Source organism: Diceros bicornis, unplaced genomic scaffold (assembly GCF_020826845.1).
Source record: "Diceros bicornis minor isolate mBicDic1 unplaced genomic scaffold, mDicBic1.mat.cur scaffold_158_ctg1, whole genome shotgun sequence".
NCBI lineage: Eukaryota > Metazoa > Chordata > Mammalia > Perissodactyla > Rhinocerotidae > Diceros > Diceros bicornis.
In genome coordinates, this window is record NW_026691064.1 from 283,359 (window position 1) to 310,857 (window position 27,499).

At 38.4% G+C, this 27,499-nt stretch overlaps 1 protein-coding gene across 1 annotated transcript in view; it reads right to left on the reverse strand.

The window, feature by feature from the left end:
- Window positions 1-595: 595 nt before the first annotated feature.
- The window catches only part of LOC131402556 (5'-3' exoribonuclease 2-like), a 40,583-nt gene continuing 13,679 nt past the window's right edge, over window positions 596-27,499 (reverse strand). The window contains 20 exon segments of the mRNA XM_058537239.1: window positions 596-600; window positions 703-799; window positions 2,314-2,449; window positions 4,739-4,857; window positions 9,409-9,540; window positions 10,987-11,031; window positions 15,142-15,214; window positions 15,216-15,247; window positions 15,331-15,388; window positions 15,486-15,619; window positions 15,706-15,780; window positions 17,010-17,167; window positions 17,646-17,698; window positions 17,808-17,878; window positions 18,656-18,745; window positions 18,822-18,880; window positions 20,615-20,726; window positions 22,680-22,791; window positions 22,874-23,001; window positions 23,932-23,952. Of these exon segments, the coding sequence (XP_058393222.1) occupies window positions 596-600; window positions 703-799; window positions 2,314-2,449; window positions 4,739-4,857; window positions 9,409-9,540; window positions 10,987-11,031; window positions 15,142-15,214; window positions 15,216-15,247; window positions 15,331-15,388; window positions 15,486-15,619; window positions 15,706-15,780; window positions 17,010-17,167; window positions 17,646-17,698; window positions 17,808-17,878; window positions 18,656-18,745; window positions 18,822-18,880; window positions 20,615-20,726; window positions 22,680-22,791; window positions 22,874-23,001; window positions 23,932-23,952 (1,710 nt within the window).

Consider the following 27,499-nt stretch of genomic DNA (forward strand, 5'->3'; position numbering starts at 1 on the left):
AAACAAAATTCACAATTTTATTTTAAAAGATGAAAATAAAAAGGCCTTATTATAAAAGAATTTTAGAACTGACGACTGTGGGCCCAAGACAGTGAAGAGTTTATTAACTCTAATAATTCCTACTTCTCAGCTGGGTGTCACTCTTTCTAGCTAGGACACAAAACACACGCAGCGGTGACTGCAGGTAAACCAGCCTTCATGCTCTGGTACCCACCACACATGGCTGGAACCAATAAAAATAAGGACTTACAGGTATGCTGAGAACAAAATGACTGTTATAAGAATTTCTCCCAAACACACATCAATTTTATTTACTGGGTAGGGTACTGATGGCCAAGGAAAGCAGGGAAAAAAAAGTAGCAAAAAATATACAGAAGAATCCAAATACTTTTACTTTGTTTCTGGACTTCACTATTGTAACTATAAGATGCAAAAGCAATTGTGACTAGTGCTAGCAAAATGTACGACAAAAATCCAGTTATCAACACACTCAAAAACTAAGACACTCACAGGATCACGCGTGAGCTTCCGCCACGATGGAGGTAGGAAGTTACCACTTGCAGCTGGAAAAACTCCCATAAGTTGTTCCAGTCGTTTAAACTGCAAGAAAGAAAAAAAGTTTAAGATAAGACACAATTTTTATCTAAGCCAAAATTCTACAAATGTTATGGCTCTAAATACTCAAGCTTACCAGTTTAGTACCCTTCTCAAAATCAGAAGGCATGTCTGCAACACCTTCAAAGTCTGAAGCAAATGGTGCATAATGAAATGGATAATACCACTTCCAGGAAGCACAGCCCTAAAATCAGTAAAAACAAACAGAAAACAACAACAAAAACAAATCTATGTTAATGATGGACACGGTAAAGACAAAAAAAATTAAACTATCAACCTATAATATTCTACTGATAAAACATATGACTTCTGGTACATATTCCATGTATTAATTTTTTTCCATGAGTCCTCAAAGATGTTTGGATTAAATCTAAACTTTTACTGCGTATCAACGGCTCCTTGATTTAAAAAATACTGCAAAGCATCTTTAATAATCAGTACTTAATACCAAACTTTATACTAACAAACACAATTTGGTGAAGATTTTTATCCTTAAAATGTGTTTGGTGACATTTCTTTCCAACTCGAGAGCTGCTATCATCACATAAAATGAAGAACAACTGCAGCTGACACTCACTGAGTGTACAGGTGGGTAAGGGACATCACTAGAAGAGTGACTGAGAGTAACAGAGCCAAAAGTTTCATTTTACAATTCCCTATTATATTTTCATGTGACAACTTTCTCTTTACTTTAAAAATATTTAAGTAAACCAATCAAAAAGAAAAAACAGTAAGTTATACTCAAAGAAAAGAGAAGCCTTCCTGAAATGAGTTTTGACTCTGCGCCTAGTGAATTAAAATCCTGAGGGTCAGAGCCGACCCAGTGGCACAGCAGTCAAGTTCACACGTTCCACTTCAGCGGCCCAGGGTTCGCTGGTTTGAATCCTGGGCTCGGACCTACTCATCGCTCATCAAGCCATGCTGAGGCGGTGTCCCACATACAAGAACCAGAAGGATTTACAACTAGGATATACAACTAGGTACTGGGAGCTTTGGGGAGAAAAATGTTGAGGGTCAGAGTAAAACACGAAATGAGAATATTTTACAATTGATACTTAGTGTATTAAATTACTTTCTACTTTCCAACAAACTTCACCTATTCCCAAGTCACATCAAATCTGCTTCACTCCCCAAGCACGAAACCAGGTATTATCAGTGCTACAATCCCCTATATGTCCGCCTAATCGCTCACCAATCTGACATCTCATTTATCAAAAGCTTTAAGTCAGATACAGATTACTCCAATGAGAATGCACTTCATGTAACATCACTACACTATATGGAGGAAATGGGATCATTCAAATTCCTTTCAAATTCTTACCAGTTATTTTCCAGGCTTTTGTCCTTTGTTCAGTCATTTAGCGACTGTGTATTAGTTACTCTGTTATTTTTTATTCCAACTAAACAAAACAATAAACTTTAATAATTTTAAATACCAAGTACTCTCAACCACAGTATTTAATGCTGAAATTCTTTAGCATAACAAAAATTAGCTTCGTTTATATATTAACACCTAAGGAGCTTCAAAGGCTTTACAAACAAATCTTATTTAAAGTAATGAATTTCTTTATAGGAAGCTTGAAAATATGAGTCTGGGTTCAATTTCAGAATATAGCTCAACAACACACACTATTATAGAAATAACTATTTTCTTAAAATGATTAACTAGAGATTTAGAGGAAAATATTCATTTTGTACCTGGTAATAATATCGAAGAACCCAGCAGAGCCCTTCAACGTACGACTGTACAACTTTACGACGGAATTTGTCATCAGCTGCATCAACGTCAAATTTGTTCTTGTAGTACCGCTGCTTCCAACCAGCTTCCCAAAGCCTAAAAATCAGGCAAAGCCAGTTCATGTTGAATTCATACACTTTCAGTAACTAGCTACCAATTTATCATCCAAATCAATTTATACTTAATATCCAGGTAAAATGTAAATGAGTTAAACAGTAATATTAACATAGCTTCATTTAATTATTTCTAAAAAGTCCACTCACAGGATTTATTATCAACTTAAAGATAGTTAAACGTTAAAAACTCAAACACTGATTCTAGAAAGATCATTACAAAACTACAGTAAAAAAAAAAGAGAATAACCATTTATTAAAGTAGATACACAACACTTGTTTGCTCAGATTTTCATACTGTTTTACATGTTTTTTTGATTGTAGAACAATTCTAAAACTACATTTTAAGATGCAAATACTGAAGATATTTTATATAGTTCAAGTTCCTCAGTTTGTTAAAGTATATCTAAATTACACAAAGAAAGTCAACTAAATTACTTTTTTAAAAAAGAATAATCTAGAAGCCAGGCAGAAATTAAGTATATACCTACTCTCCCTATCCTTGGGCCTTCTCCCTCATTCAGCAAAGCGTTGTTGGCATAAGTGAAGGACACGGACACACACACACACGTTCTGGTAAAACTTAGAAGGAGGTCATCAATTCACTAAATTTTCATTAATCACTGAAAATACAATGTGAAAAACCACATTTTCACTCAAAGTATATTTCTTTATTTTTTTAAGTACTCATTTCTCAATCTCTGAAAGATTTAAAGATGCCAAAGAATACTAAAAAAAAATCAAGAACGATCAAGAACGTCAGGATGATTCTCCATTAAGGGCTCTTTTCTACCATGTGCCAGATCTTACTAATTAATTGCAGTCATGTTTCAGAATACACCATATCAATTTTTTTTATTTACTTTTTTTTTGAGGACGATCAGCCCTGAGATAACATCCAATGCCAATCCTCCCCCTTTTTGCTGTGGAAGATTGGCCCTAGGCTAACATCCATGCCCATCTTCCTTTACTTTACAGGGGATGCCGCCACAGCATGGGTTGACAAGAGGTTGAACCTGCGAACCCCAGGCCGCCGAAGCGGAGTGCGCACACTTAACTGCTGTGCCACCGTGCCGGCCCCTACACCATACCAATTTTAACTTTGCCCCCACGCAAAAGATTTACAGAACATCAATTAGGAGAAATATCTTCTATCCATAATGTTGAATATCACTATTTTACAGAAACTACTAATGAAATAAATGCTAAGAACTCCAAGCATTTCTTGATAGAAGCAATTCTACTTTGATTATCTTCAGCACCAAAATTAAACAATAAAGTACTAAAAAAATCAAGTTAACTATTAAGCTGATATTGATCATGATGGCTACATGGTAAAACAAAAAATATACTCCAAGAGTTGCAGAAGCAGAGGATAAAAACTCAGATCAGGTAGATGCTCAATCACAAGTCACCACAGATCTCTGAATCTGACATCAAAAGATGTTGGGAAAATACAGAACCAGACATCACACTTCTGAAGTTTCTAATCATAAATACAAACACATCATCCACGTCCTATAAAAGAAGCATGAGCTGTGAACCACTAATGTTTAACTTTGAAATAAATCATTTTGCAAAATTCTAAATGAGTTACAATTATTGAGGTTGTTGGCCCTTTGCACTTGAGCCCAGGGTTCAAATCCAGATTTAATCACACAAGAAGCTGTTAATCTTATTATATAATGATCTCAAACTTCTGTATAAATTAAAGAATCCAATTTTCCTATTATAAATTTTAAGTATATAGCTAATGGGAATCTTCTCTGTCATGAACTATAGTTGTGCATATGCAAGTTCGTGGTTTTTAAAAATATATTTATCTCTTAACCGAAAGCCTTTTGCATATTTCATTTTAAAGAAGAAACTTTTCAATTGAGATGATTAAAACAAACTATATCAAGTAACCAAATGTAACTGAACTTTCTGGGTTAAGCAGCTTGAAAATTTAATCTCGTAACAGTAACATTCAGATCACACAGAGCTAAACACCTCATGTCTAGCCGATCTAGTGCCTGGTCTCAGAGGGAAAAGTGGCTCGGAGGACAAAAACCAGCATGCATACTAATCTAGATACTTAGGTTTAACAGCTATAGCTTACACATCTCACTGGAATTTACTGACTATCCTAACCCTCCACATTAATTACTGGTGGATAAAAAGATCACAGGCAAGCATCTGAAGGCACTGCTGCTCTAAGCTAAATAGCATTAATTAGACGGCATCTATTTCAGCAATTTGCTAACAAAGTGCTACCAAAATATGGCTTCACCTGACGTTATCCTCTGGTTCAGGTTCACTGTCACTGTCTTCTGCTTTTCGCTTAATTCCTCCTATCGGAGACGGGGAGCCATCAGAAGTGAAACTCGTATTAGGAGATACTGAAGGACTCTGTAGACAATTATGACATTACAGAGGAAGGATTTAATTATTCATTTCACATAAGAAGTTACATCCAATTACTGTTACCACCATGCTCCACAGTAATACATTTTTTTTTAAGCTATTACATAGATATGGTAAATATATTTAGAAAGTATAAAGACTGATCTTGGCATACTCTACCTCTCCAAAAAAGAATAATATAGTACCAAGCCTCCTACGCTTAAACTCAAAAGAATTTGAACATTAAGGTAAAAACTGCTTCAGAAGAAATAAGAAAAACTTAATTTCATAGATTTTTTTTTTTTAATTATAGGACTTGAACATTTTCTTCCTTTGGTGGTTCCCTCGTGTTATGAATTTGTGATCACTTTCCACCAATTAACTAACAAAGCTGTAAGGGGAAAAATATATATATATGTATATAAATTAATATATAAAATACTCAATGCTGGTGAGAATAAAGTTAGATGTAAGTGGTTCAACCTAGTACAACCATTCTAGAAAGCAACAGTTTAATGAGACTCCGCCAGATATCTGTTAAACTATTTTATACCTGTTGTTTTAAAATTCATTGTACAAATAAAATCTATTAGTCATCTTAGAAAAATGCAGCTTTTATTATTTCAAAGACTTGGATACCACTTTAAATTTACCATTATCTTCCCTTTGTACCTAACTCAACGAACATAGTAGCACCCTAAAGTATTTTAATATTTAACTAAAAAATTAGGGGCAGCTTGGTGGCATAGTGGTTAAGTTCACACACTCCGCTTCAGCGGCCCGGGGTTCACAGGTTCAGATCCCGGGCGCACACCTACACATCACTCAGCAAGTCATGCTGTGGCGGCATCCTACATACAAAATAGAGGAGGATGGGCATAGATGTTAGCTTAGGGCCAAACTTTCTCAGCAAAAAGAGAAAGATTGACAACAGACGTTAGCTCAGAGCCAATCTTTCTCACACACACACACACACAAAAACTAAAATGTTCTGCAACTTTAATGTTAAATGACCAAAAACCGAAGTGGCAGAAAATGTTCTCATGGTAAAGTTTTTCTTCTGTTACTCACAGTATATTAGATATTTCAAGTAAATTATTTTTAAATCAAGAACTCAGGAGCCTATTTTAATGATACTGTAACTAAAACCTCAGCATGAAGGTAGTTCACAACAAAGGCCAAGAAAAGTTACAACAAAGCAAAACTATATTTCACATAGAGCTCACAACACTTTCCTTTAATAAATGTATAATATCAATTTTATTCATGATACTGTATGGCTAATACTATCAAAAAAAAAAAAAAGAAAAGAAAAAAGAAAACAGGGGCCAGCCCTGTGGCCTAGTGGTTAAGTTTGGGGCCCTCTGCTTCAGCGGCCCGGGTTCAGTTCCCGGGCACAGACCTAAAACACTCGTTGGCAGCCACCTATATACAAAATAGAGGAAGACGGGCACAGATGTTAGCTTAGGGCAAATCTTCCTCAAGCAAAAAGAGGAAGATTGGCAACAGATGATAGCTTAGGGCCAATCTTCCTCACCAAAAAAAACCAAAAAAAAAAAAAAACAAACCACAAAGAATAAAAATAAATCCAGGAAGGCACTGTTGTACTTGGAGAATGAGATGGGTATTTTCAGTCAGACACATCTGAGTCTGAAATACCAAGTCCAATCTTTACCAGCTGTATGGCCTTGGGCAATTTATTTAACCTCTGTCAGCCTCAACTTCAAACAGGGACGATACTGTTCTATCTCTTTACAGGTTATAGCAAGGAGTAAATGAAACAATATCTGTAAACATCAAAGCTGCCTGCCTGGCGCATGGCGGTTAACCATTCAGGAAGTCGTCTCTATTAGATTTTAAACAACACTAATCCATTTGGATTAAATTAGGAGAGTGATGTTCCTGTCAATCATCTAAGTACAGAGAAGGTGTAAACAAAGCAATCTTTCCCAAATTCACAAACAAGATATAAATTATCTTTAGACAACAAAAATAATACACCTTCAAGGGAAAAAAAGAAGAAAAGAAGGTGTTTGCTCTTTAACGCTAAAGATCTGCTGCTCTTTTCTGCTCTATCTCTACTAACAAAAGTATTCAGAAATATTCTTTCCTAAACATACCAGAGTCATACCAATTCATTCAAATTTCTTTTTAAAAAGCTGTTTTTGCAATCAAAGTTGATTAAACTGAGAATGGTCGCAAATATAATGAAACTACACTTCAGAATGCAAAATTTAAAAACAAATTTATGAGGAAACAGAAGCTATCTAATAAAACATTAACCATGTTGACCATCAGTAGATACCAGTCAAGTACTGGGGCCCAGCACACCCAAACAGCTCAGAAAAAATAACACAGCAAAAATCCATAACTGTAAAGGCTTCCTTTAAATAAACTGGTCATTTGGCTTCATGATTTCCTTAAATTCAACACATTCTAGATGAAAACTCCTCTATGCAAAGATTCCAGTAGAAATAACTGTGTCAAGGAGAATTAAGGCAGGATCAAATAAGCAACCTAATCACCAATCTCCCCATTCCTATTCCCATGGCAGACATTATTAATCAATATAGTCTAATCCTGTGGAGCCTGAATATTGGAATCTTTCTCAAAGCAATCATAGCTGGCAAAGTTTAAACCTACCTGCCTCCCTGAGATTAAGAAAAAAGCATTTTATCATCAACGTGGTCTTAGCAATACTAGTCACTCGCAGTTCATTCTGTGAGGACGGTAGTCACTATAATCTTAAATGATGGACATCAGCTTTTTCCATTCTACACAAGAATCTCACTGCAAAACCTTTCACTGACTCTCCATATCCCACTCTGTTAATGGTGTAAGGAATAAGACAAGAAAGGAAAAACAGACCAAAAAACACAACAGAAACCCCAGCCGCTTCTCTCAGAAGATGCAAAATCTGTTTCCAAATTCCAAATCTAAGGTCCTAAAACTTCTAAGTGTGAATTTATGGGAATATAAATTCAACCAGTCTCATGATATGGCAAAAATTTCACATATAGGGTTGCCTTGTGATAAAGGATTTGAGCATCAATAGGATAACTATTAGAATAATGAAATTTAAATATCCCAACTTATGTAATTTCCTTGGATATATCATAGCAAAAGTTTACATAGGATACTGTACCTTATATAACATCTTTCCTCCCTCTAGAACATTCTCTCTTTCTCTCGTGCCTACCAGCCTGAAATAAGCAATAGCTTTGATTACCTTTTGTCTGTGTACATTAGTTCACGGTCTGTTCCCTTACCCCTGCTGCTGCCCTGCCGGGTGCTCTGAGCTCATGGTCTGCTGCTATTACAAGAAGCTACTGAACAGAGCATAGCCTTGCTGGCTGAGATGATTTGCTTCTGCAGTCTGGATTACAACGTTCAAATAAGGAGGAATACCATGAGGCAAATCCATTCAGTTCCTGAGTTTATAAATAGGGACCAACCGAGCCAGCCCTGATGGCCTAGCGGTTAAAGGTCGGCGCGCTCAGGGCTGGCCCCGTGGCTTAGCGGTTAAGTGCGTGCGCTCCGCTACTAGCGGCCCGGGTTCGGATCCCAGGCGTGCACTGAAGCACCGCTTGTCCGGCCGTGCTGAGGCCGCGTCCCACATACAGCCACTAGAAGGATGTGCAACTATGACATACGACTATCTACCGGGGCTTTGGGGGGGGGAAAAAAAAAAGGAGGAGGATTGGCAATAGATGTTAGCTCAGAGCCGGTCTTCCTCAGCAAAAAGAGGAGGATTAGCACGGATGTTAGTTCAGGGCTGATCTCCCTCACAAAAAAGTTTGGCGCGCTCCGTTTTGGCAGCCCAGGTTCGGTTCCCGGACGCAAAACCACCTCACTTGTCTGACAGTAGCCATGCTGAGGTGGCGGTTCACATAGAACTAGAAGGACTTATAACAAGAATATACAACTACGTACTAGGGCTTTGAGGAGGGGGAAAAAAAGAGGAAGACTGGCAACAGATGTTAGCTCAGGGCAAATCTTTCCCAGCAACGAAAAAAGAGCTCTAAAAAAAATTTGGATAATGAGAGCTACCTTAAAATATGTATTCAGATATATTCCACGTCTGAGTTGGAGAGGGAGAGTGTAGGCAGTGAGGAGTACCTGTATTTGACAAACTGAGGAATACTACTCTGCAAAATGCCCATAACTGATCCCTGGGAGAAAAGGGGAAATATGGCAGCAAAACCACCCTCTTCTCTTGCTCTAGCTATGAGACATTTGGATGTCCTGTCATGCTTCTGGCACCATCACCACCCAGTACCTTTGGGGAAGCAGGAAGCACTGTGGCCCGACTGCATTAGAGAAACACTGCAGCCACTTAGCTATCCACATTTACATGTATGTTCTTTTCTTTCACATCATTTAGATATTTTCATATTAATAAGGATTTAACAGAGTTAAAAATATCTCAAGGCAAAAGAAATTGAGAAAAACTATAAAACAAAACAACGCCAGGCTAAGTGATCAAATTCACACACAACTGTAAGAGGCATCTGAAAGTCACCACTCTTCAATGCTACATAAAAATAAGTTACTTACAGAATTATTCTGCATCCTCATTTCATAGGCTGCTTGTCTCGGATTACTGGCTACTTGAGAACCTGGTGAATTTCTTGAACCCAAGGCATGAGGGGTTAATATTCCACCAGGAGTGAAAGCTGGTTGATCTCTCTAACATAAATGGAAATGAATGTAGAAATTAAAATTAAATCACAACACAGTTAGATGACAGGAAGAAATGAAGGCAATGGAAAAGAGTCCCTGCTGTAAGCTCTTTAAAGATGAAATGGATTTCCGTTAACATTACAGGGTTGTCTACAGTTTGATTTGATGGTAACTCACCCTGTAAACAATAGTCTGTAATATTTAATAACTCTGCTATAAAAGTACATATAATACACTTTTCTGATACACAGAAGCTATTCAAATCTCATTAGGTTATTCCCTTATGTTCACTTACAATTTCAAAACGCATGCAAGACACAATTTTAGGCAAATAAAGATAACTATTAAGGTAAAAAAATAAGCCAAGAGTTTGATTTATACTTAGGAAATACAACTTCTATTTATCCTTCACCTTGATGGAATTTAACTCTTTGTTTCCAATTAGTTAGAGCTATGATTATAGCTACAGTAGGTGACAGTCATGGCTGACTGATAAAAGATATTTTTTAAACAGACACTGACTGAAAGAAAATAATAATATATAAGGTAGACATCAAACATGCCCTTCCCTATCTAAGTGGTTTTGAACCCACCTGCAACAATCAATAACTCTACTTTTCTCCCTTATAGGTTCCTGAAATTGCTCGATTCTAATAAAATATAATAATAAAAGGTGGTCCCCAAACTCCATTTGTTTAAAATCCAGTAAGGAAAACAAGAAAAACAAAAACTTAAGAAGTTAAGTGACTATAAAGTGTTATGCAATTAACTAAGCAAACAAATATCACAAGCGAGAAGCACTCGAGTTAAAAGGAAGGACTGCTCAACCTGGATTACAAGCGGAAGCAATAGGGAGGCCTCGTGGAAAATGTAAGATGGGAGGGAGCCGTGGAGTCAGAAACCCATTGAGAGGGACCAAACAAAGGCAATGCTCTGAGTCAGGAGGGACTTGCTATATTTAGAAGACAACTGGGGAAAGCAGGGTGAGAACTTGACCAGATCATAGTATGCTCTGCACGCCAGACTAAGACAGAACTGGATTCTGCGGAAACTAAGGAGTCACTGGTAATTTCTGAGCAGAGAAACAACAAAGTTTCGAGTGTTGTGTTCTAGGAAGAGTAACCTGACAAGGATATAGACAGAGTGTGGTAACTTTCAAGAAGATACAAAGAGCTAACTATTTTTATTACAAAAACAATACCCAATTACCATAAAAAATTCAAATAGCTAAGTGCTACCCGGCCCCTCTGGCCCATCAAGTGTATCCCTTCAGACTCTAGAGCTTAGAAAGGACTTCTTTAAAAGTGACACCAGCATTCTTTCTCCAGGTAAGAGGCAGCTGGGTAGACATTACGTCCCTAACAAACTACTGGATAAGGAATAAAAAGCTATCTTCCTCCCAAATTGTAAATGTATGTTATTGCCAATCTGATGAAATGAATTAAAACTCACCTTCATTCTCTTTCTTTCTTCTTTCTGTCGTCTTCTAAAACTGTCCTAAAAGTATAACATCCACATATTCTGTCAAATAATTACACAAAAATGTAAGAGTTAAACATTACCAGGAATGATTTGGGAGACAAAGTTTTAAAGGAAGACCCCAGAAACGTAACTAATTAAACTAGGCAATGGACTATATGTTCAAAGTGCTGCTTATCAGAACTTTAGATAGACAGAGAGCATTCTAAATTGAGTTTAGATACACTTTAATTATTCTTCTTAATTTTTTTCAGATAGTTTTTGATATCATTTCAGGAAAGAATGCAAGAGTCATAACAAAGAACCTCTGTTTTACCCTGGAGCAAGTAGCCCACCAATACGGAGAAGATACAAATAAGTAACTCCCCACTTACTTTGGGCCACTCAAAGGCCTCCTTTACCCCAGAAAGCATTCCTCCCACGCCCAAGTTTCTGTGAGCATCAAGGCACTGAGACGACAGCTACGGTGGCCAGGGCTGCTGCTGTGGACAGAAACAGGGGCCAGCAGGTCCTGTACTGACTGTCATTCTACCAGCAGCTGCACTTCCATCACTTCCAAGTCAGTACTGCCACCTGCAATATAACACCCCATTGAGATCTGAAATTTGTGCTTTCTGCCAGGAGAGGGGCTGAATGCTGGACACATGGTGACTGACGACCTTAAAACCTCCTAAGACAGCAACACCACCAATTCCTTTAACCAAGCTTTTGCCCCATCTTTAAACTCATCTAGGTCACCAAGGACCCACAGACTGTGAGATCCATTACTCAGTTTTCAGTCCGTATCTGACCGTGACTCTTCCTTCTTGATCCGTGCTCTTCACTTGGCTTCCAGGACACTACACTCACCTGGTTCTCCTCTTTCACTCTTGCTGAATGCCTTCACTCCTCAACTTCCCAACACCTTAATATTGGCGTTCCTCTTCGCCCAGTACTTGGACCTCTCACTCTCAGGGGAGTAATCATCTAGTCTCACGGCTTTAAACACCATCTACGTGCTGATGACTCCCCAGTTAGGACCTCTCCCCACTCAACATCTCCACTTGGGTGTACAAACTTCACATGCCCCAAATGGCATCCCCACCCCTAGCTTTGTGCCTCCCAGTCTTCTTTATCACAGCAGCTCAGACCATTTTTCAATTGCTCAGACAAAATGCTTTGGAGTCATTCTTAATAGCTTTCCTTCTCTCACCCCTAGCATTTAATTCACCAGCCAAATCCACTAGTTTTACCTTCAAAACATGTTCAGAATCCAATTACCTCTTATCAATCTCCACTGCCACCACATTGGCTCCCTTGGATTATCGCAAAAGAGCCTAATTGGGCTCACTGTTTCTATCTTTGCCTCCATACAGTTAGTCTCAACAGGGCAGTTAGAGTGATCCTTTTATAATATGTGTCAGATCTTGTCACTTTTATACTCAAAACCCTTCACTGATGCAGAGTGAAAGCTCAAGTTCTTATAATGACCTATAGGGTCCTACCAGATCTGGCCCTCCACCATCTTTCTGACCTCCTCTCCTACCCCTACTACTTTCCCTCTGCTTCCTCTGTGCCTGTCACACTGGCTCCTTGCTGTTCCGTGAACATCCTGGGTAAGCTCCTGCCCTAGAGCCTTTGCACTGGCTATTCCTTCTGTCTGAAATGCTCTTCCTGCAAACACCTGCATGATTACTCCCTCATATCCTTCAAAGTCATCTGTCAGTGAGGCCTTCTCTAGTCATCTTTTCTAGAACTGCAATGTCCTCACGTCCACCTTCCCAGATATTTCCTCATCTGCTTTTTTCTTCACAGCACTTATCACTCTCTAACACATGACACACTTTACTCAGTTTTTGTGTTTATTGTCCATCTCCCGCGGAAGAATATCAGCTCCATGAGGTCAGGAATTTTTGTCTGCTTTTTTCTTTTGTTTTTTGTTGTATCAGTAACACTCAGAATACTATTTGGCACACGGTAAACACTTAATAAATATATGCTGAATAAATGAAGAAGATTTGCAGGACAAAAGGCAAACATCAAAGCTCATAACATAAAAAGCATCATATTTCTGACCTAACTGCTCAATTTTAATAATAAATATTGATGTATTCCTCTTTTACCATGTATTCTGCTGGTCAGTTAAATACCTATTTCTAAGGGTGGTAGTTACACATAAGCAAAATAGGTACACCTGGTTGGACTTGACTGATCTTTAATTTTTGTGTGCTATGAACTCCTTTGGAAGTCTGTCAAAAGCCGGAGACACACTTCCTGGGAAAATACACACACCTAGATACTATTATATTGAATTTCTGAGGGTTCATAAATTTCCCCGATGTCCAACCATGCTGACAAACATCATATGATGTCAGGGATACCAAAAACGATCCAAAGCTTTAAAATGCCCTCTCTGCCAGGCCAGCTGGAAACTTTATTACTCAAACCTGAAGCACTCTGGTATCTATCAAATCCCATACATCCCACTCTAATGGCAAATATCACCAATACTTAATAGTACAGAGTAACCTAAAACCACATAAAAGGACTGTTCTAACGTGAGGCTTTTACACCAAGTACTACACCGTACGTGTAGTTTTTTCTTAAGCATAAATGGCAGCAGGTCAGGTGGAGACACCAGAATTGTTGAAGGCTTAGTTAAAAATGGCTGTCCTGATAGACATTTGATATCCTAGACAAAGTCAGTTATGCTATTTAAATTTTACATGTGAAAAATTCTTGCCATCACAGAAGATTACCAAGTACCAAAGGCTTTAAAAAGAACACTTACAGTCTACTCACACTGGTATATAAAATGGTACCCAAGGTTCTAAAAAAGAGATCACTAGCTATAGCATACAAAGCTGAAGAAAATATAAAATCTTGTCAGATGCAATGACATGTTTTAATCTGTTAGGAGATAATGAAGCAATGTAGCAATATTATTATGTTGCTATTTGCTCAAAATAGCCATATGACTTTTTATAAAATCAGTTTCTAAAAGGATTTCCTTCACTCTCTTTCTAAAAAGCTACTATCTGCTCATTTTACCCACTGCTTGCCTCCCTTGCCACTCTTGCACAATCACCCTGCAACCTACTCTGCCTCCAGGCTACTGTCCCTCCACCCCACTAACTCTTCAGGACCTCTGAACCCCTGGCCATGGACTAGGGGCCTATCTCACTCTGACGCCTCCGGCAGCACCAGTGGCTTCTCATCTCTTCAGGGATTTCCTCCCACCTCTCTAGAACTGACTCCTCTTTCTCCTTAACATCCATGCTTCTTAAGGTTTCTGTTGGAGGCACTTGAACTCCATACAAAACTCCAGGGATTTCAACTTCACACTCATGACGTGAAGTATTCTGCTAATGTTCTCAAATCTCCTTCCAAAAGACTTCTGCCCTGAGCTTTACACGTATCCATCTAACTGCTTCACGGACTTTTCTCCTCTCAGGTGTCCTGTGACCCCTCCAACTCAGTATCTCCAAAAGAAACTCAATTTCCACCTTGTCCTCACACCAACCTGCTCTACCCCCACTGCTTGCTGTCTCATGAACGGCCCAACCACACTCCCAACTGCCTAAGCCAGACTGGACTTCTCACCTAAGCACTCACTCCATCATATGTCATCAATTTCCAAGTGCTTTATTAGTTTATTTCTTTCTTTCATGTTTAATTGCTTACTCAGAGCTGCAACCCTCTGCCTAGACTGATGCTATCTAACCCAGAGGCCCCTACCCTCCACTACCAGAGTACAGAGTTCCTAGGTCTTCACCTGACTTCCACAGCATAAACATTTCCTATAAAACATGGCATCCACTAGTTCATTCCCAGCATTCTTCCAGTCTTGGAACCCTCATTTCACATCCTGTTGATCAGACATGTGTTTGGATTTTTATCTTAATCAGGATTATGAAGAGAGAAAAAAATTACAGTGCAATTCACACAGTGTGCAATACATAGTTCCACACAGCAAGCATCACAGCCTTTATAAAATAATCAAAGCACTGGCCACTCATGATTACATTGGCGTTTGACACACTATAATAATATAACAATGCACTCAAAGAGGTTAAAAGTACAATCACAGGATCATCATAGCCTATTAGAGACAGGAGCGATTTAGCTACTGCAATAGAAACACTTTACCTCATCATCCTTTCTCTTTTTAAAAATGCTATCCTCAACTTTACCAACTGCTAACATGATCATCTGTACTCTGCAGATTGACATAACCACTTTCTGTAAGGTAACCCTGTAAGTGATGAAATACATGTAAAATGATCTTCTTATAAAAGCAAATACTTCTGTTTTGAAATTATTCAAGAATGAACTCACCCCAGTTTTGTGAACCACATTTTTGTATATGTTAACCAAACGGTCAATTGCACCTTCCCTGCCACCAGGAAACAAACGTTATGTATTAGGACCAGTACGCACTGTAAGCAAGAAGGCTGCAACAGTAGTTTAAAAACTCACACAAACACACATACCAAATTTCTAACGACAACAGGTGAGGAAGGAAGTCATTTCCCACAAAGAAGCACATGAAGACCCAGTCATCAACGCTCCTCTCGACATCAAATGTGAACGGTAGGCTGGCCATGGTGAGCTCTCTTTCCAAATACTACAACCAAAAAGGAATGCTGCCATTAAAGCTATGAAACGGCACTCTGCTTTAGAGCGCTGATTCTAGTGATTATTGCTACATACCTCACGAAGAACATTAAGACAAAGGAAGATAAACTCTCCTTCTGCACAAGGAAGACTATCTGCAAGTTCATCGTGCTGCAACAAAAGGAGTAAAGATTAAACAAGTCTACTCTAAACCCTGTAATTTTTTTCCAGCCAAACGAACATTATAGCTTTTTTTAAAGCAAGATCCATTTTAATATTACAAGTACTAAATAAAAAAAGAACTCACCAAACCATTTTAAAAATAAAAATTACCCATAATCCCAATCATACCTAGACCAGGGATTGGCAAATGTTTTTTGCAAAGGGCCAGATAGTAAATATATATATTTTAGCCTGTGCGGGACACACAGGGTCTCAGTTGCATATTCTTTCATGTTTTATTTCGTTTTTACAACCTTTTAAAAATATAAAAACCAGGGCCGGCCCCCTGCATAGTGCGTAAGTTTGGCATGCTCTGCTTTAGTGGCCAGGGTTCACAGGTTTGGATCCTAGGCGTAGACCTACACCACTAGTCAGCCGTGCTGTGGCGGCAACCCACATACAACATAGAGGAAGACTGGCACAGATGTTAGCACACGGCTAATCTTCCTTTAAAAATAAAAAATTAAAAAAAAAGTAAAAACCATTCTTAGCTCACAGGCCAAATCTAGAGGGCTGGAGTTTGCCAATCTCTGACGGATAGCCAACCAGTATTTTGATGTGTATGCCTCTAGACCCTTCTCTGTGAGCATACAGTATATTTCTTACCTGCTTTTTTCACTCACTATGTCTTTTAAAGAGGTACCATATTCTTAAAACAGATAGAAACCTCTTTAGAGACTGGATATAATCAAGTGAACCCAAAATATGCAGAAACTAGGAGTAACTTAAAAGTATCAACAAGTTTAAAGTATCAACAAGTTTAATATATTTGATTTGTAGTTCCTTTTAAGAATAACCATTTGAAACATTACTTGTACAAACAAATCATGTGCCATGGACATTATTACCTATGAGACTTAAGCCTCGTATACTTACAAGCTATGTTAGAAAAAGTGGAGAGTAGAAAGAATGAGTACACGCATGCTTTTGAATGTATCTTTAAAGAGTTTTCAAAGACACATTTCTATGAGAGGGAACAGAGTAAGTAGGTAAAAAATCTAATCAAAAATAGTCTTCTCTTTATTTTAAAAATGAAGCAACCTGAATATATTTAATGCTGTTCAATTATACACTTAAAAATAGTTAAAATGGTATATTTTGTATTATATATATTTTATCACAAAAAAAATAAAATAAAATTTTTAAAAATGAGGCAACTACCATCTCAAATTTCTTACCTTTCTCTTCTTTTCTCTTGGCAAACCTTCACAGTCCTTAACTTCATGTCCAAACTGATTACAAAGAGCACATGGCTTAGGTTTGTTTGGTTTGAATTCTTCTCTAATAATGGTAAAGTTGGGTTCATATGTAGCAAGGCCGAGCATAATGAGATCAGCTATCAATCAACAATGACAAAACACTGAACAGTGAGCACTTTCAGAAGATCCTTACCATAACCAAAGACATAAGACATTACCATAACACAAGACACCAACACAAAGAAAAGCCCAAAGGAGCACACAAACAGAGGCAGCAAAGTCAAAATGCCTAAAACTTCCTAGTAGTTCTCAGTCAACAAGATGTCCCCCAGATACATGGGCCTAGAGTGTAGACTACCACTCAGGAGTCAACACTCGTCCATTTTAAAGGTATGTGCAGCCATATTAAAAGGTAGAAAAATGTAAGAAAAAAATTAAAGATAGGTAAACATTAATCACAGATTAAATAACTCAGTACTAATTTCCTCTCAAACATAAAATCAGCAAGGCACTTTAGAATTTCCAGGCAATCATGAATAATTCATTACTATACACCAAGTCATCAACTTGCTATGGTTTAATCCAAGAGACTCAAATTCCAAAGAAGAAACTTACCATCTGCTCCACATAAGCAATGATGAGTGTTTGGGTCATGGTTAGGCTGAGCTAAAGGAGGAGAAAACATATATTTATTATATTTATACCAGAGGAATATCACATTTTACCATTTTCTATATAATGGCTTGTCAATCAGATATTCATAAGTGATTTTTTCCTCTTTGTCTTCTAATGTAATCTATAATTTTATGTTCTCCTTCACCAGGAGCACTAGCATCAGATAAAATAACCTATAAAAGACAGTTTTTAACACTTTCAGCTCATCTCCAATTTTCTAGGACAAAAATCAACAGAACTGAGTATCTTAAAATAAACTGGGATAATTCTATTAAGATGTTATTAATTGGAAATTTTTCTTAATAAGGTGTGTGTGTATTAAACACCAAAACTATTTACTTACCGCATGGAATAGAAAATCAAATGTCTGGGTTAAACTTAGCCATTAGCAAAACCGACCAGTCACAAGTCTCCACCATTCTCACTGCCACCTAAGGACACAGCACTGAAGCACACAAACCCTGGGAGCAATCAATAAAAGACACCCAGTAAACACAATTTCCCACACCTAATAACAGGGAAATAGGCTTATGACCCTAAAATCACACAACAGTTTGTTTAAATTTTACGTAAATACTTAGGAGAACACAGTGATTCTTTCAAGGCAGACCCACGACTTTAATTTTGCTATATTTTGATTTCAAATAGAAATTTTCATTTAAAAATTACTTTCATACATAAATAGATATTTTTTAAACCATGAGTACCATTTTATGGCTTCATAGTGACGGTACGAGGACAAAAAATTGGCATTGAGAGAAAATTCGACTGTCTAAAACTGGATCATGCAAGACATCCCATTTCTAATAACCCTGGCAGCCTCTCCTTTCCTCTGACAGTCAACTAGGATTTCACAGGGGGGAAAAAAGAAAAAAATACTATCAGTCATATCAAAGTATAGACTCAAATATCACCTTCATCTTTTTGAAGTACCAAAATGTGAAACTTACTGTCAAAATTTTCCACCCAGGATCATTATTTAAACGATCAGCTATGTAATAGCGAAGGCATTTAGCAAGATTGTCCATGAACTCGGTTCCCTAAAATGATAGAAGGAAATAAATTAAGCTATCATTTAAGAGTTAGCAATAGCCAGCAAAGTCTGAGACTACTTACTGGTGTAATACAGTTGCTGTCAAATCTTTCTTTTATTTCTTCTGGAGGAAGAAAGCCACCTAGAGAAAAAGGCAATGTTTTGTTATCGCCATAAAAAGTGAGGTAAACTACACAATATTAAGCCCAAACAACAAGAACAGTAAGTTCAAATACAAAAAAATGAGAAGTATTGTCACTTGAGGAACAATGTTCCCCTTTCTGGGAAGAAAATAAGATTCCTCTCCTCAAATTTAAATAAAGCTTTAACAGAAGTGTCAAACAATATATAGTACACAAAAGATACTATATTGTTATATAAAAATATAAAAATTATGATGTTCTTCCTAAGGCCCTCTGCAGCAGAATACACACACGGGTTAGGGGTTCTAATTTGATACCAGTTCTTAAAATAAAGGTGCCTTAGAAAAACAAAATTAGGGCCAGCCTCGTGGCTTAGCCGTTACGTGCGCGCGCTCCGCTACTGGCGGCCTGGGTTCAGATCCTGGGCGCGCACCGAGGCACCGCTTCTCCGGCCATGCTGAGGCTGCGTCCCATGTACAGCAACTAGAAGGATGTGCATCTATGACGTACAACTATACACTGGGGCTTTGGGGGGAAAAATAAATAAATAAAAATTATAAAAAAAAAAGAAAAATTAAAATGCTGAATTTATCACAGCTTATGATAAGAAATAAATGATAAGAAATAAAAATATCAGCTAGAGGGATACAAAAATCCTATTTTTCCCTCTGTATCACTGATTAGCTTTTTCTCAAGACACAAACATATTTCATAACATGTTCAAGAAAGAAGACATCTTTAAAATCAAAGACAATCTGTTATAGATACAAACAGGTTTTAGAGTATTAGTATAAGCTACAGCTAAAAGTAACTATATACTCGCATACTTCTAGCAAATTAAAATAACATAGAATGTATCATAATTGCAGGCTTGACCTGACTACACCATGGTATCCTTTTTCAACTTCCAAGTGTAATATCCTGAGCCAATAAACTGTGGCTTTCCTGGTCTATCATATTGCCCTATGTAACAAAGCACCAAACAAACCACTCTGCTACAACCACGCCCCATCTCACACACAGGTGTCTTGGGAAAGAACCAGTCAGAGTGGGCATGAAGACCTCTTGACCTTTCTCCTCTCTGAGCTTTAGCCAACTCCTACCTATGTACCCATCAGGAATTTCAAGGCTTTGAAGAATTGCAAAAATGGCCACATCCCACCCCTCCCCTCCTCAAAATTGAGAGAACCCTGGGTACCTCACTGCCTCGGTTCCTGCTACATCAATCTAGACTGACAGTGTGTGTGACTTGGTGAAAGCCTGGAATATGGATCACATCATCCCAGGCCTCCTCATGTAGACCTCTGAGTTCTAAGAGGAAGCAATAGGCAAGCTACCAAGACTGATTTGAGGAAAATGTTTACAGAATGCTAGCTTTCTAATAGCCCCCATTAGAAAAAAAGAAGTAAGAAGCACTTAAAATATTTCTGTTTTACAGATATAGAAAAGTTAGCAGAAGAGCTGCACTTGTCCTGAGAGGGACTGACAATCTGCTCTCCCTACCAGAATTCCCTCCTTGTATTCCCAAGTTTCTCTTTTACTACAGAGTTTGGAAACAAATAGTGAAGAATTCCATTAACAACTTTTCCTCAACAGTGAACATAAATTTTCCTTGCATATTCTGGGATTCTAAGTAAATTAAAACCTTATCTATTTGAAAGAAAAAGTTGCCGCCCCTCCCCCTTCTGCATACATCTTATAAAAAGTCCACCTTCAAGACTCATTTTCTTTACCTTTTGCCAGTATTTCTTCCCTGACTCGCTGCTTCTCTACTGCTGCTTCCATTCCTTCCTTTGATGCTCTGAACCTCCTCGAACGCTGCTGGTTCATTTTAGCACGTGGTTCCTGAAAAACATGTATTTCACATTCACATAATATTATTCAAAATATTTGCAACTAAATCTGCACATTATTTTGAATCAGTTGTTTTTATAAAACTAGTACACTAAAATGGAAAAGGTAAGTAATATGTCTAATAATCCTTTCACGACAGACAGGAGATCCTGAGGACTTAAATTTGGACCAAGAACCTAAAAGCTGAGCTCAGTGAGTGACATATCAAATGGACAAACATCCTATGAAGCCACAGCACTTAACAGTGCAGGCCCCACGACCTAATGCCAATTCCACTGGGTTATGGTGCTTCAAAGCACCCAAGAAGAAAGCTCACTTTACTCAAAGACTCAGCCAGCAGACAATGACTACAGAACCAGGATCAGGAAGAGCTTCCTTCTGTCCTTGCCTAAGAGGAAGGACGGTCTCCAAATGAGATCCACAATGCCCTATAAAAGCAAAAGAAAACTACTTGATCTGTAGGACCCCAAGGCACTTCCATTTTGTACTTCCCACAATAAGCTTCATAATCACCACTCTGTCTCTACAAGCACAGCAGGAGACAGGGAACAAGGTTTTTACCAAAAGTACTTTTAAATCATTCTAACCAAGTGAAATTTAAATCACTGGATAAACCTAAATGAAGTGAACTGGACTGTAAGGTTCTGAAGTTACTGAACTGAGTTTTGGGGTTGGAAGGGACTCTAAAGTATCCTGTCTACAAAAAATAAGTTATTTTATATTCTCTTTTAAACAGTTCCCTTTTCTGTAAAATGAGACCACCTAATCTAATTCTTTCAAGCACCAAGTTCTATGATCTACATTTATATTTTAAGAAAAAAACATGTTACAGACATGAGCACGTACACAACGCACACAAATATGTACATATTTTATACTTGATCTAGCAGTAAGGGCATACTGCAGTAAAGTTAAAAATTTTCTTCAAGAAACTTAGCTAATGTGAATTGGAATATGCTCCAAATAAGACATATTCCTGTTCCCTTTATTCTTTACTCCACTTTAACTACAACTTAACAAGTTATCAGGTAGCTAAGATTTTTCTTTGAGTAAAGAGAACCTCACAGAAAAGTTAATCTTCTTGGACCCAAAGTTTTCTGGATTTTCAAAATCATTCCATTAGCTACTACAATTGCTAAATCTAAAAGATAAAGAGAATCTATTTGCATATGGATAAATAAATTTAGGCTTATGATTTACCTTAATTTTCCTTGAACCCTGGTATATAGTTTGCTAACCAATTATAACCTAAGCTACTTGATATTATTATTATAGGTCAGTAAGTTATTCCCCTCTTAAGGTCCTGTGATGACTAATCACAGCCTATAGGATAAAATCCAAACTCCTGAGTGTGGCAGGTGAGGCCTTCTTCAAGTCATCACTCTACTTCCCTTTCCAATCTAAAACTCCTACAGTTGCCCAAATATGTCAGTGTGATCATAGGCATGGAGAGTGTGTTTACCTGCCACATTTGAGAAGTCCATAAGGTCCTCCCTCCCCATATCTGTCCCATCCATCCCCTTCCACTGCCCACCAATCTCCAATTATTCTTTATCCTTCAAGAAATGGGACAAAAGTCACCTCCTCTCTATCTTCCAACTCTCTTAGTAGCACTGATACCTTCTTCCCTCAACATGCTGTATGTGTTATCTAGTGCCTATAAAGCCCATAAATAACTAACTTCACTCATTTATCTAAGTCTCTGTCCCTTTACTGGTAAGCCCTTCAAAAGCAAGGGCAGTCACCAACATCCCCAGCATTTCACAGTACTTGGTACAAAACAGGCATAAAAAGTGTTTGAATGCATGACTGAAGGATGAGGCTTGCTTTCTCAAATTTACCACACTCAATATTTTTCTTTATTTAGCTGACTTTCATTCTAGACACTGGGAACACAGCAAAAACAAAAACGGAAGACTCTAAGTTAATTATTTTAGCACTTACCACTCCATCTATTGCCATGTAGAGAAGTCATCTTGGTCTTACTATATTGAAAAGTCTGTCAATGTATTCAAAAATTGCAACCATCATTTCATCTTCGTTTTTTGGTGCCGGTCTATAATGATAAGCAAACAATGTAATATAATATAGTACTCTTCTGTAACTGGTGATGTCAGTGACAAAAACAGGTTACGTACCTGTCTTCAGGATGAGTACAGGGATGGATGATTCCATTCATATCCAAATACAGATTACCAAACTCCACGTCATTTGGATTAGGTTTACTGGCATCAACAGGAATCTTTACACCATTGCATTCTTTTGGCTATGAGGAAATGATAATTAATAGTAGTTTGATTGTTCAAGTCTGAAATTGATATAACCTAGGCTCAGTAAATACCTGTGTTTCATTTCTGAATTGGAAATAAAACACTTTAAGCAATCTTTAAATTATAAGTTATCTTATTCCTTAAAGCAAACTGAAGTAGATATTTCATTTGTAGAAAGGAGACAGCTTCCAACACAAGTTAATCTTCTCTATGTGGGGGATAGTTATCAAATTTCCAAATCATTCAGTTGTCCAAGCGAGAGACCAGGGGAGTCACCTTAGAATTCTTTTCCCTGACCACCCATTCCAATAAGTCCTGTCAATTTAACATGAAAAACGCTAACAGCATCAGGGCATCATCTCTCACCTACAAGACTGGAACGGTCTTCGTGTGGACTGCCCACCTCTAGACTCTCCTGTCTCCAGCCTGCCCTCTATGCTGCCAGAGTTTTTTTTTCTAAAATACAAATGTGGCTGCATCTTAATCTTGCCTGATTCTCCCAGTGATTCCCATAGCGGGTGTAAACCAATGAGCCTGGACCCACCCTAGTCTCCTGTCCCACCACGATATTGTTCAGGTCCACCCCATCTCGTCTAAGTTCCTGGAAAACGCTCTCATCTCTCAACGTCTTTGCACACTGCTTCCTCTCTCTCAACACCCACTTCCTGAAATCTTAGTAATTTTCCAGGGTCAGACTCAGATCAAATGTCGTTCATTTTATAACGCTTTGCACACCTCTCCTAAGAAATTAACTGCTGTTCCTTCTGCATTTCCACAGAATTTTGCTTATTCACTTGTAGCACTTCCATGGTTTTATAATTAATTTGTCATTCTAACCCAGCTACACTGTGCATTCTTCAAGAGGTAAGGACTGTGCCTTACTCACTTCTGGAGGCACTCAATTATACTTTTGTGATAAACATTACCTTTGTCTTTTTCTCCCAGAGCTTCAGCAGATAATAAGAATATGAGATAGGCTTTTACTGTTACTAATAGTAAAAGTCACTTAAAAAATAATAGTTCCCCAACACATGCAAAGCATCATTTGTAACAGCAAAAAACTGTGAACAATTTAAAAGCCCACTATGTACATGCTATATCATGGATGAACCTCAAAAACATTCTAAGTGAAAGCCAGTCATGAAAGACCACAAAAGATTCCATTTATATGATCCAGAATAGACAAACCTATAGAGACAGAAATAGATTAGCTTTAATCTGAGGGTAGAGGAAAGGGAAGGGAGATAGGAAGTAACCACAAGTGGGTACAACATTTCTCTTGGGAGTGATGTAAATGTCCTAAAATTAGATAATAGTGATTGTTGTACAACTCTGTATATATACTAAAAACCACTGAATTGTTCACTTTAAATGGGTGAACTTTACGGTATATAAATTATATCTCAATAAAGCTATTAAAAATAGATAAATAAACGGTCAACTTAATTAGGGAAAAAAAAGAGCCCAAAGAATGGATTAACAAACTGTGATATGTCCATATAGTAGAATATCAAATAGAAGTGAGATTCAAAGAAATAGAGCTGGATGGTCACAAATATATTGCTAAGACAAAAAAGCAAGCTGCAGAAGAACACATACAGGACACCACTTATCCAAAGTCATCACACAGACAAAACAATATTAGGTATTGTTCAGGGATGAATACATACGCAATGAAAGCAAAATTAAAAAAGCAAAGGAATGATAAACACCAATTTCAGGACAGTGGTTATCTTTGAGAGAGAGGGAAAGGAATGAGATTGAGCTTCAGTTTGGATTTATAATTGGGAGAAAAGGATATCAAAGAGATTTAAGGGAAGAATAGGGAAGAAGCTATCAGACAGTGTTCCATACCTCCGTGCTATGAATCAGGAAAGAGGGGTTCAATCAGAAGCAGTGAATGGGATAACTGGTAAGGAAAGCAGGAGGTCAATTTTTGGGGGGTCTATTGAAAAAGATAACCTGATGACCCCCAAACATAACAAAACAAATTCTATGAAGGCAGGAGGCTCTCTGCCTATCCAACTAACCTCTACACTCCAAAGTCCACATTTTCCTCTCTCCTGCACCAAATAGACACCAGACTCAGGAGAATCCACACCCACTTTATTTATGCTCCCCAGGAAGCCAGACAGTTAGTATTTTAGACTTGTTGGCCATATGACCTTAGTTGCAACAACTCATATCTGCCTTTGTAGAGTGAAAGCAACCATAAAGAATACAGACATGAATGGGTATGGCTGTGTTTCAGTAAAACTTTATTTACAAAAACTGTACACTGGCTTGCTAACCTCGGCCCTAGCGCCTAGCACACCACTAGGCATATTGTAGCTCTTCACGGATGTTGCGTATAGCTACACGAGAATTTCTACTCCCACTACCTAGAAAATATAGCACAGGGAAGGGTGCATGGGGAGGTCCTAACTTTGAGAAAAGAGCTCCAGGCATTCCCAATAAGAAAACTGAATATACTTTCCTCTCAGGAGTTACTGTAGATATAGTCAACACATTAATTACATAAACTTAGAGTTTCTTTCTTCAAGAGAAGATTTTGATGCTCACCAAAGGAACTCACTCCTCAAGAGCCTTGCCAAACACAAGCCAACGTGTCTCCTGCTGCATTAAAGAGATCCTCAATCAAAGGGCAGCTAAAAGGAGAGCCACTCTGAACCCTAAAAACAATTCATTTCAAAGAACTTTTCACTATCTCTTGGATTTACCAGATGATAAACTGAGCACACACTGCAGCCTTCCCTTTTTACTCCAAGACCACATGAAAGACTAAAAACAAACAAATAATCACAACTGCATAACTGTACTGGAATACCAGAAGAACCCTCTGCGGCTGAGAAACCATGAGGGATGCCTGAAATGTGGAAAACTAGATCTGACAAGATGGAGCACACAGCCTAAAACAGGCAGAGAGGAGTTCGGCAGCCGAGCAGTGGGAGAACACAAGAAGGCTCCAGGCCCAGAGAGGGGGCTCAAGGGATAGTCTCTGGATGATCCATCACCACCAGCAGCAGGGAGAGCCAGGTGGGTCAACCCCTGCACTCTCCTCTCACCCCCTCAGGCCCCACGTGCAGCAGGCAACTGGAGACAGGATTCCCAGAAAACCCGGGCGCTTGAGTAGGAAAAGCAGCGCAGTACTCTGGCTCTCTAGCAGTTCCCCAGAGCAACAGGGCGCACATCTGCCCAGAGGGCTGGCCGCCCAGCAGTTCCGCCAAGCAGCAATCCCACTTCTCCTCCACTTCACGGAAAAAGAAAGGGATCTATTTATCCCTAATAGGCAGTTGGGAAATTATGCTATTTGTACACAAAGATGCCAAGGAATCAAGATAAAGAAGATATTTAAGGGCCGGCCCCATGGCTCAGCGGTTAAGTGCGCGCGCTCCACTACCGGCGGCCCGGGTTCGGATCCCGGGCGCGCACCGACGCACCGCTTCTCCGGCCATGCTGAGGCCACGTCCCACATACAGCAACTAGAAGGATGTGCAACTATGACATACAACCATCTACTGGGGCTTTGGGGGGGAAAAAAAGAAAAGGAGGATTGACAATAAATGTTAGCTCAGAGCCGGTCTTCCTCAGCAAAAAGAGGAGGATTAGCACGGATGTTAGCTCAGGGCTGATCTTCCTCACAAAAAAATAAGTAAATAAAACTGTTTAAAAACAAAAAAGAAGATATTTAAAGAATTAAAGATGGTACAAACATGCAAATAGTGAGTCTGTATAAAAACACACTCCACAGGTTTTGAAATAAACCCCCAAAATGAGTTTCCACCACCTTCCTCTTCCAATCTTATAATAAGGCTTCCGGCTCCTCAAACGTAAAGCTGAAGCCACTCCTGTCAGTGACAGCTAAGCGTATGCATTTTTGTGTGAGCCTGCACAGTATTTAACAGCAGCATTAGAAAACCATGAATCACGCCTGAGGTTCCACTGTAACACTGAGTTCTCACTACTGGAAGTCAGATGCCAAACTACAGCATTTGGTTTTAGATTTCCCTTAAAGCAGCTTGGAACTCAAGAACTGCAAAACATGGGTGATATTTTGGGGAGAAATGGTCAAAAGGCTAAGGAAAATGTCAAATTGCAGTATTTTGGTTAAAAATTCAGGCCATAAATTCCGATACAGTTGCCAAATAGAAAATTTGAACATCTTTAGTGATTAGTATTTTTTCAAGTAGTATGTATCTTAGGTCCTCATTTTTATACCGTGTTAGTCAACAAGGACTATTAATTATCACTCACATTTACAAAGCACTTAAAATGTGATAGGCACTGTTCTAAGGGATCCTACTCATGGATTATTCCCCTCTCTCCTCACAAGAACCCTGTGAGGTACAGAGTAGCCCACTTATAAATGAGAACACAAATGCTTAGAGGGATTAAGTGGCTTCTCCAAAGTCACACTACTGCCAAGGGACCCAGCAGTTTGAATCAGAGCTGGGATCTTAACCAATATGTTAGACTGATTGATTATAATTTCAC